Source organism: Antedon mediterranea, chromosome 1 (assembly GCF_964355755.1).
Source record: "Antedon mediterranea chromosome 1, ecAntMedi1.1, whole genome shotgun sequence".
Lineage (NCBI taxonomy): Eukaryota > Metazoa > Echinodermata > Crinoidea > Comatulida > Antedonidae > Antedon > Antedon mediterranea.
This window is the reverse complement of record NC_092670.1, coordinates 31,257,014-31,268,918: the sequence shown is the minus strand read 5'-3', so window position 1 is coordinate 31,268,918 and position 11,905 is coordinate 31,257,014. Positions and strand designations below refer to the sequence as shown.

The 11,905-nt window shown below is 32.2% G+C and overlaps 1 protein-coding gene across 3 annotated transcripts; it reads left to right on the top strand.

Annotated features, from left to right (window-relative positions):
* Positions 1-230: 230 nt before the first annotated feature.
* On the top strand, positions 231-10,360 carry LOC140048942 (zinc finger C2HC domain-containing protein 1A-like). Of its 3 annotated transcripts, none has more exons than XM_072093751.1 (10): positions 231-354; positions 1,036-1,109; positions 1,884-2,012; positions 2,634-2,763; positions 3,677-3,819; positions 4,391-4,574; positions 5,224-5,341; positions 5,669-5,794; positions 6,709-6,765; positions 9,029-10,360. In XM_072093751.1, exons 1-10 carry the CDS (start codon positions 333-335, stop codon positions 9,186-9,188), a joined length of 1,143 nt encoding a protein of 380 aa, XP_071949852.1. In that variant the 5' UTR covers positions 231-332; the 3' UTR covers positions 9,189-10,360. The 3 variants fall into 3 exon arrangements, with proteins under 3 accessions (XP_071949852.1, XP_071949846.1, XP_071949860.1); XM_072093745.1 differs by having other exon boundaries at positions 6,706-6,765; XM_072093759.1 differs by lacking the exon at positions 6,709-6,765.
* The last annotated feature ends 1,545 nt before the right edge of the window (positions 10,361-11,905 follow it).

The following is an 11,905-nucleotide window of genomic DNA, read 5'->3' as shown; positions in this document are numbered from 1 at the left end:
AATGAAATGTGAACGAAATATGTATGAAAGATTGAATGAATAAAGGTGGTGATAAACCAGAAAAGAGAAAAAATATATTTATATTGAATCAAGGTCAATTTATTTGGGAAACACCATTTTTACGTAATCAATTCCAACAAAAAGTACTACAAAATGTATACGACAATAAATGATTTGGTGAAAACGGTAATGTTTTCTGGCAACTATTTCTGTACATTTTTTGTTTTGATCGATTTTGAAAACGCGAAAACTCTGTCAAAACATTAGTATGTTTTCCTTTTGAACATCTTTGTAAGCCTGTAATTGAAGTAGATAAGTATACGATTTAAAGAATGTATGACGAAGAATATGAAGGTAGGTTATTATTAGTTTGAAATTAATGTATTATTCAGATACTGGATATTAAGAAGCAGGGGAATGTGTGGATAGCAACCGTAAACAAATGGTTACATTCGCTCGCTACTGGGCCGGCTGATCGCGTCGGTGGCGGATAGGCCTAGGCCTAGTAGGCTAGGCTTCCTTCCGTACCACAGACACCCCACAGACATAGCCTAGGCCTAGCAATATTGGTAATAGGACATTTAATTTATTAGGATCGATCCATATGATTACCAGGGCCAGTTTATTAAGCGTCGTATCGTTTTATATTTATTATTATTATATATTTAGAATCGAAATAATAATATAGTTATACTTATAGTATAATATTATATGAATGGCTAGGCCTAGTACCTAGGCCTATATAATATACTTATACTAGGCCTAAGCCTAGCCTACTGATACTAAGATAGCCTAGGCTACTTCTACTAGGCCTAGCAAGGCCGAGTAGAGCTAAGACTAGCCTAGCCGGCCCTCTAGCTAGCCCTTGGTAGTAGGCTAGGCTAGGCCTCTATCTAGTACGCTAATAATATAATTAATATTACTAGGCCTACTGTAAACTATATTAATAGAGCCTACAGTAGCTAGCTAGTAGGCTAGGCTAGGTAAGGCATGCTTGCATGTTAATCAGAAAAACATATATTTTTGCTTTCACAGATGAACCTTATGCACCAGCAGCAGATGTGCAACCATGTGCATGCTGTGGTAGAACCTTTGTACCTGAAACGTTGGTGAGTGAAAAAAAGACTAATACTGTATACCATTATGCTAACTGTATGTTTTTATTCAATTCGATAACAATCTTTTTACACTTAAGCGCAGTATGATATAGCAGCACCAGACCTATATCCTTGGCAAGCAGGTCAGAATGCACACAAAGGGACAAGCTTACTGCTGCTAATTTTAACAAAGCCAGAGAAACTGTAAATGAATAAATTCCAAATGCTGTAAAGGGTAAAAATAGTTGAAAAAATGGAGCTACTGCACTTTTGCACCTACCAAATTATCTTTATGGTTAGATTCAGGTTACGGCAACGTTATTCAGTGTCTGAACCAAAACTTAAGAACCTACTAGCCTATGTATGAAAGAGCAGTAGTACAGTAGTAGCAATAACATAATTTTCAACTCAATACACTTACACACTTACACTTAATGTTTGATGGAAATAGTTTAGGCTAGTGCCTATTAGATTCCATTTCTAGCCGAAAATAGTTGTCAAGTCTAGACTTAAATAATAATGCACTATTTATATTTGATTGAAAATGTTTATCTAGTTTTAAATTGTAGTAATAAGTTATTAGAAATGTTCTGTTTTCAAACCAACAATTAGTATGTAAACTAACCTTGACAGTTTCGCTGTCCTGATCGGACAGCTTCTTCAGAAATAATGACAATCTATCACCAAACAGATTGAGCTCTAGAGGGCCAATTCTGTCTAATGATTTAGATTATATTTATACTAATAGTAATAGTTTATTTTAACTTTACTTTCCTTTAATTTCAGATGAAACATGAGCCAATATGCTTTAAATCTAACACTAAGAAGAGAAAAGTTTTTAATTCTGCAAAACAAAGGGCAGATGGAACAGATCTAATAGTGTCTAAAAAGACACCAAGCAAACTACCTCCTTCTGTAAGTACAATAGTTAGTAGATTCTTTGTTATTAGATTGGATGATTGTGAGGCACATTTTTGTTACACAGTAAGCATCTACAAGTATAGGCTAGATCAATCTGTAGTGTGCATGTTATCTACTTTCCGTCTAAAATTGGAGCGCTGCCTCTCTGAATGGTTTAGGCCTTAGCCTAGCCTTTTGTACAGCAGGTGTGTTATAATTTAAACAAATGATGAATGTTTTATTCGTACAATACTGTAGAACAAATCATTTTATTAGGTGTTTGGTTTCACCTTCTGAAAATATAACCATAGATAGTGTGTCTATGTCATGTCAGAGTATCTCTTTTTCCTATTAAAAAAAGAAAATTTCTTTGGAAACTATTTCCTAAAGAAATTTCTAAAATTAAATTAAATACCAATTATGAACATTTTTGCCAAATAAAAATTCTGGAATATCATTGGAAAAAAGAAATACCTGCTTCATATTTGCCGGAAAACAAAATAAGTGGAGAATTGGACAAGTCTAGGAATGTATTTTCAAACTATATTAAAATAAATATTACTTTAAACCTTTTCACCAAGTAACTAGAACACAAGAATATAAATAAATAAATAAAAGTTTATTCTTAATTTCTAGAAATCAAAGTCTAATTGGCGAGCTAAGCATGAAGAGTTCATATCTACAATGAAGGCAGCAAAGAAAGTTTCTCATGCTATCAAGACTGGAGGAGAACTACCACCACCACCAAAACCAACTTACAATCCAGGTAATGTTTAGGGACTATGTTTAATATAATAATACACATTTCTTTGTATCAAATGTTTTCTATTGCAAATCCATAAATGAACACCCTCCTAGACAATTACTATTAGGGACTTCACAGAACGGGAAGCCACAGGACGGTGCTCATGAATAATTTATGCATGAGCTTTAACAAAGTGGGTGCAGCTTGTGTGAAGTTCTGTCATATTAACTTTTTCAGGACGATAAAGTTGGCATTTTCCTGACAAGAAATGATGTACATATAACCTTAAATATACAGTTCAAATGAAACTTAAAAGTGAAATTTCGAAACTCTAAATAACATTTATTTATATATTACTGATGATTTTACTCTCTACACAGAATCTATGTCGTCCTCTTCCCCTAACAACTGCTGTGTCAACTATAGCCTGGTAGCTGTTGGTTAGACCACTAAGATCATAGCCAGCTAAAGTCCTAAGACCATTTAGGAATAATATGAACACACTATCCTGGTTGCTGTTGGTTAGACCACCAGCAGTAGCTAGATCTAGCCAGCTAAAGTCCTAAGTTCTTTTAAGAGTAATATGAACACACTATCCTGGTAGCTGTTGGTTATACCATTATTGCCAAATAATGTCCTAAAGCAGTTTATGATTCTTCCTAATGGAATGCACAAATAGCTTTATAGCAGTTGTTTAGGTTAAAACAGTAGCTAGATCATAGTTCGTTAATAGACCATTTAGAAATTATTTCTGTTTATAGCCTGGTAGTTAGACGAGTATTTAAATTACACCGACCAATAATGGATGAATCGATAAAGCGATAATAGCCCCTTTTCTCCAAAAGAGTATACATTTAAGAAATTTATGACACTCGGAAAATACATGGTAGTGAAGAAAATGATTTGTTCTTCTTTATGACTGCCATTATTACAGATTATGTAGAATGTCCATGTTGTGCCCGTCGCTTCAATAGTAGTGCAGCTGAGAGGCATATACCATGGTGTCAAGAGAAACAGAAACGTATTGTACATAAAAGCCCAGTAGTGAAGAAAGAAAATGTTGCAATAAGAACTAAGGTATTATAACAATTTAAATAATGATATCACCACCATTAACAATTTTGTTGTCTTTTCTTTTGTGTTTCTTTTGTTTTTTTAAAAAACCATATTTAATGAGGGTAATCCATTCAGCAATTGCTAATAGGAGCCCTCAGAGGTTCAAAAGAGAAATATATACACAAGATGCTCTACATAAACAAAGTCTTTGGAAGTGGAGTTGTAATTTTGTCGTTAGACTTAAACCCAGGACCCTTCGAATGGTAGCCAAGCATCGTAACCACCAAGCCACAACTCCACTCGAGTGAAGTCAATATTAGATACAGATCCAGAACTACTAATATATGTAATATAAATAAATAATAACTTAATAATATTATACTACTAAGATTATTAACATTAAATATTACAAATTTTAATTTAAATGCAAACAAATCGAATTTCCCTTTCAAACTTTAAATCAATGAGAGAAAGATATAAATGGATGCCTCCCATTTATAATTTCTTTGTTAATATCCCTACTACATATAAAATCAAATTTTTAAATGTAATTTAATATAATAATATAAATAAATAACAAATACAATTTCAGTACAAGCCGCCATTACCAGGAGTGAAGAAAGGGTCAGCAAGCGGTCAGAAAGGATCACCAAGTGGACAAAAGGGATCACCAAGTGGATCAAGATCGGGGTCAGGAGTAAAGGGTTCAAAATCATCACATGAGGTGTCATCACTTTATGATGAAATTGACCATATGCAAATATCTAGAAAACCTGGTACATTATTATTATTTTCAACTAAAATAGCGAACATTAATTATGACGTATACCTATTTGAACGCGCGATAACTTTTTTCTTGATTTCTGATTGGACGCACAATTTTTCATTAAGCATAATAAAGTTTAGACATACTAATATCATTGAACCAAAAATATCAAGAAGCTGTGATCTCCCGCAGAAATGGAAATATGACTTCTGTATGCATGCGCATAAGCTGGGCTTTCGGTTTGCACGTAATACTGACCTACTGTGGAAAAAAAGATCTACTGGACATAGTAATAGTATTCAGTATCTGCATCAGGAAAATTATTGTGTGTATTCCATTTGTGTGTAATTCAATTCAATGTAATTCAACAACTTTACCTGCATTGAAGTGTAAACAAACCAGTCATTTTAAGCTCTTTCTATTCTATCAAACTTTATGTGATGTACCCATATATGAACATAATGACATCATTATTATCACTACCATATTTGGGCAAATCACACTTTTTTTTGTCAAACTAGTTTGATAGCGTAGACAGAGCTTTATAGTATTTTTATTGGATATTCTTAATGTACTGTATTTGTATTATTATTGAATATAATACAGTTATATTACAATAGTTTTTTTTTAATATTTCCATTATTTCCATTATTTAATAGTTTCAATGAATGGTATAAATTTAAGGAAGCGGAGTAATAGTCTAGATCGCAAGAAACCCAAACCGAGGGAACCAGTAATAAACCAGAGGAGATCAAACAGTGGTGACAGCAGATTTAGGTAAATATTTGTAGTTAAATCAATTCTCCAAATTTGATTTTATTACTTTTTCTTCTTTATTGTATATAACGAATCAAATCAAAATCTTTATTGACCGCATACAGTAACAAATAGTAACAATGGCGTACTTTACGCGTAGAATACCAAATAAGACCGCTTACAGATAAAACCGCAGTACAGCAATAGTCTATAATAAAGAATACTTTTGCTACATAACAAATTATAGCCGGCCGTTTATCGACTGCTTATAGCAATTCGCCCCTATTAAAACAAGGAAATCGATAATTTGATTTCAATTAATTAACCAATTAATTTCATAAATTATAGCAGTAACAGATATGATGATTTAGATGACAACAATGATGATGATGATGCAGATTACCATAATAGAACGTATAACTCATATCGTAGAGACAGTGGAAGTGGTGGCAATAGGATTTCTTCTGCTGATAGGTAAGATCACATAGACAATATATATTATAAACATTTACAGTATTTTTTTGGCGATACTTTAAATCGGCTCACACCATAGCTATTGGTTTGGCCAACTGGTACGAATAACACTTTGCTGTGCGCCGGAAAATTCCTGAAGAATCGGCCACACGTGCTGTAAGGAAAATATTTTTTGTCATGTGTGTAATTTTTTTGTGTGCACCAAACGTGAGCTAACAGCTCACTAAAAAATTCCTCTGCGCATGCCATTTTCTAATTTATCATAATATGTCAGCGCGCGCCATATAGCGTAGTAAGTAATTATCCAATCAGAAACTCGCGTACTGAAGGTGTTTAGTATGCGTCCAATAGAATGCGATGACAATTTGCGGCAAATTTTTTTGTGAGCAAAGTGTTATTCGTGCCAGTTGGCTCAGCCGATAGCTACAGTGTGCGCCGGGATTTATGCATATGTATATATTAATTATTATGTATATTTTAAGCTTGCTATCATTTTGGTTTCAAAATTGTTACTTTTTGAAAAATATATTTGGGCAATGACACTACTTGTGTGTTTCAAGGGTGTCCATTAATAAACACAAACATGTTAATAATGGATACACAGACAATGTTTTTAATTTTTAGACTTTACTTATTTGTTTATTTTTAAAAGAAATAGTTTCAATGTATAGTTTCCTTATTGGCAACGCCATATAGTTTGTTATACTGTATGCATTATTTTTATTTCCAATATGTTAAGGCACAAATCATAAATTAAGATTTGATTTATTTGATACCATTATCATACAAAAAAAGCATAATAAATAAAAAAAAATATGTTCATGCATAATATTCATGATTTCTGCCTTAACATGTTGAAGAAACAATGCATACTGTATGTGGTATTATAAAATTGATTTTGTCCACCGTAGCAGTAGCAGTAACCCATTTTCAAAAGCCTCAGCTCTACCATCAATATCCAAAGAAGCTGGGTATGTTAATTATGTGTACTGTACTCGCTTGAATAAACGCCATTTTGATTATAGTCATCTGTTAAGCTCTATTTAACAAAAAATGTGATGTGCCCATATATGAACATGAATTTCATATCACTACCATATTAGATATATCACTACCATATTAGATATATCACTACCATATTAGATATATCACTACCATATTAGATATATCACTACCATATTAGATATATCACTACCATATTAGATATATCACTACCATATTAGATATATCACTACCATATTAGATATATCACTACCATATTAGATATATCACTACCATATTAGATATATCACTACCATATTAGATATATCACTACCATTTTAGATATATCACTACCATATTAGATATATCACTACCATATTAGATATATCACTACCATATTAGATATATCACTACCATTGGGCACATTACATTTTTGTTGTCATACTACAGTAGTTTGATAGTGTCGACAGAGCTTAAGATGAGGAAATTATCTTCACAGTTCATTGGTTGCTATGAGTTCCCCCTGAACTTGATATTTTGAACTGATGTTTACTCAAAGTAACCCTACATTATATTTTGTATGATAACTTGAACTTACCAATTCAAATATCTATCCCTCTGTAAACTCTACAGATATGCCCCGCTTTTGTGGATCTATGATGTTGAAATAGTCAAGCTCAGGGCCTAACAATTCTAAAATGAATTGCTGAACTTTGGCTAATATATTTATTGTATTTTAAACACTTGTTTGATTGGCCCTTCCAATCTGAAAGGGCCGGTCTAGGGTTGGTGGCGATTATTTGAGCGTGTACAGTATTTGACGTGTGCATCCTCCAACAATTATTTTTATTTTACTCTGTATCTATAGGCCTTTTATCAATCTCAATGGTCACATCATAGTCAATAGAAAATACCTTATTAATAGAAAGTAACTTTCTCTTGACTATGCTCACTTACAGCTCCCGTTTGTCTTTAAACATTACTAACAATTTTTTTCTCTTCATTTGACTTCATTAACATTTTGTATAACTAACCAGTCAATTATGTTTGTAAATACAGAATAAAAAAAAATAACCATACATGCAAGATAAAGGCATACTATAATAATTATAATATTCAACTATATTTCCAAAATAACTAATTAATATTGAAATGTTTAATTGTTGTGAGTAAATAACATGCATACTGTATTTATGTTATGTTAAGTTAAATAATTTTTTACAACAATTATTTTATTAGTTTTTTTGAAATTTAATCAATTACTGACTGCACTATTTTTATAAATGTCATCCTCATACTAACAATGCTTCCATTGTATTTTATGATGCGTCATGCATTGCCAAAAAAAAAAATCTTAGATGACAAACGAGTTAAGGCTTATTTATTTTAGTACTATAACGATTGACCATAAGTGAATAAATTCAGTACGCAGTTTTCCTACAAAACACAAACTATTATTATTATATTATTATTATTATATATAAACTATTTATGACATTTTTGAGTCGTATCTGATGATGTCATAATCCTGATGATTTTATTGTTCTTATTGATCATGATGTCATTTGATTGGTTTAAAAAATATTGTCATCAAACACAGCACGTAAATGCTTATCTATAGTTCTAGGATGAAAACGTTTATAATTTCTTATTAGCAATTTAATTACAATACATTATACAGTATCTGTATAATATAATTTTATACATTTTGTATAAAATATGTAATATATTTAATAATGCAAATCCAGTATAAATTACATATGAGTTTGGGATGGGTACAGATTTAAAAAATGTTAAGGCTATAAGAATTATATTTTCTAAGCGCTTTTAAGCAAAATAATTGATAATCTGTAACAGTAACAGCAAAAATAACAATTATAATTTCTGTTTTTTGTTATTGAAATTATTGAAAACACAAAACAGAATGATAATTGTTACTGTTAGAGATTATCAATTATTTTGTAGAATTGATTTTAATACAAGTATTGTAAAACCTCTGTTCTGATACCACTATTAGGGAGAGGTTATTGTAAAACGAACGCGGAGCAATATATTAGGCTTATTTTATATTGCAGTACAAACAAATGATGCTTTTGGTAGGCTCTGAAAGTGTCCCCTTAATACGTTCTACTGTAATTGTAATGTAATTAAGTAGTCGAGATTAAAGGAATGACATATAACATCTTTAATAAGTCACTTTAATATTTTATATTTTGATTTATTCTATTGACAGTCTTTAATGTTTTATTTTAGATCAAACTCATCGCGAACTTCAACCCCATCATCTAGGAACAGTTCTGGAAGTGCAAAGCGAGCGTCAAGATTCTGTCACGAATGTGGTACACGTTATCCTGTTTCAAACGCTAAATTCTGTTGCGAATGTGGAAGTAAACGTATGTGGATTGAGGCATGAAATCGTTTTCAGTGCGATTCAAACAGCTTACTGTATTGTGTGTTTCCATTTAAACACCATTTCGAATATGTATAAGCAGTTGTCATGTAGGCCTAGCTTTTAATGGAAGATTAGAAAATAATTTTAGATACATGTGGTAGCTTTCGATTTGAGACGACCAAAGACCTATGAAGAAGTTACAGGCACATTGAGATGCGCTTCATTAACTCAGTTTCGACGGATGAAAATATCACGTGTAGGTCTTATGTAATTGCAAATCAACAGCACCAAATGCGTCCAAATATTTCAAATATCACTGTATTTTGAGGCTGATAATAGATTTCTGCTACATTCCGTCTCCCACCCAATTCATCCAAATCGAATATTTTAGAATAGTTTTATCCAAACCATATTAATAATTTTAATGTCCCAAGATAAGTTGGTTCAGTGGTTGTATCGATAATTCCAGTAATTTGGCCTGTTTGTGTTTAGGTTAATATAACTGTTGGGGTTTTTGTATTTCAGAACGAATGCTCAGTCGACATTAGTACACACTGTTAAGGCAAGACCTTAACTAATAAAACATTCCATTCCGAATTTCCTGTACTCCCAATTGTACGATCGTGGAAGAAGTTAACAAAACAAAAATGTATACAAAATATTTTCAGTAGGTCTTTTTTTAACTCATCAAAATCAAGTGTGTGTACATTCCTAGCAACAGGGCCATGGTTTAAATAAACGTAGCTAGTTACAGAGTTATATAAATATATAGGATTATACGGAATCTTAATTTTTAGAAACAACAATACTGTATAATGAAGTTGCTCGTATTAATTCTAAGATCGTATGAATCTTAATTATTGCTTGTTAAGTTAGTTCATCCACAGAGGATAGGCCTACGAGTTTGACTATTCCTTAACCCATGGAGAAATTATTTCTCCATGCTTTACCGTAGTCTACATCGTAATATAAGTTGTTTCAATTATAGACCCCTCCCTCTATAATTAAAAAACACTTTTTGCAGACGTCAATTCTGTTTCCAAGATAATATTTGGCATGTAATACGAAAATAAGCTGCAATAACATAAAACCTTTTAAGAAATGTAGTTATTAACTACTGAGCCACAATGTATTTCGTAACCGTGTGTTACATTTCAACACCAATACTGTTTTATACCTTGACTGTGCAATAAACAGACATTGTTCAGACCTAGTTTTATTTATTATTGTTTAAATCGATGTTAAATAATGTTGTCTTGTACTTATGTACTGTCGAACTAATAACTGTTGTCGTACTTTGTAATACTGCTGTCTCGTACTTTGTAATAACTGTTGTTGCACTTTGTAATAACTGTTGTTGCACTTCGTAATAACTGCTGTCGTACTTTGTAATACTGCTGTCGCACTTTGTAATACTGCTGTCGCACTTTGTAATACTGCTGTCGCACTTTGTAATAACTGTTGTCGCACTTTGTAAAAACTGTTGTCGTACTTTGTAATAACTGTTGTCGTACTTTGTAATAACTGCTGTCGCACTTTGTAATACTGCTGTTGTACTTTGTAATACTGCTGTCGCACTTTGTAATACTGCTGTCACACTTTGTAATACTGCTGTCTTACTTTGTAATACTGCTGTCGCACTTTGTAATACTAACTACTGTCGCACTTTGTAATACTGCTGTCGCACATTGTAATAACTGCTGTCGCACTTTGTAATACTGCTGTCGCACTTTGTAATACTGCTGTCGTACTTTGTAATACTGCTGTCGCACTTTGTAATAACTGCTGTCACACTTTGTAATACTGCTGTCACACTTTGTAATACTGCTGTCGCACTTTGTAATACTGCTGTCGCACTTTGTAATACTGCTGTCGCACATTGTAATAACTGCTGTCGCACTTTGTAATAATCTGTAGCACTTTTTAATAATCTGTTGCAGCACTTTGTAATACTGCTGTCGCACTTTGTAATACTGCTGTCACACTTTGTAATAATCTGTAGCACTTTGTAATAATCTGTCGTTAAATAGTATCGTTCGCCAACAATGCATTTACTTTAATTTACCTTTGTCCACGGTTTCCTCTCCTTTCGGGTTGAACGGGTGCTCTTCCGAGGGAACTCTTACGAATGTACTATATGAATAAATTATATATAGATATATATATGAATCGAATAAATAAACAAAAATGTAATGTCAAGAGAATAAAAAATACTTACTGCAGTATTGGTATTCTTGTTACTGAAATTATAAAAAAAAAAGAAGAAAAACTGGTTTTATTATACAACTAATAATACGTGGTGCTGGTGCTAGTTTGCAACCAATTAAAACATATACAAGGCTTCTCGGAGAAGGACTTAATACTGGATATGTTCAGGGTACACATCTGACTCGTGCCCTCTTTGAATATTTATTTATCCAAATGAGCATCAAGTTTTTCAGTATGAATCATATCTATCTAAATATCTATATTATAAGTGAGAGACAAACAAACAGACAGACGTACAAACTCTCTCACTTATGATATAGATATATAATGTTAGTATTGTATTTACCTTTAACATTATCTTTCCATTGTGGAACATTCTGAACTGATGTTCGTTGTACTAAAACCAAATTAAAAAAAAAAAAAAAAGTTGACAAACCACAATCATTGTCATTATGCGCTGCATAACACGGTAAAAAAGGTTACTACTTGGATACATGCAAACAAGCTATCACTAAATATGCTAAAAAACT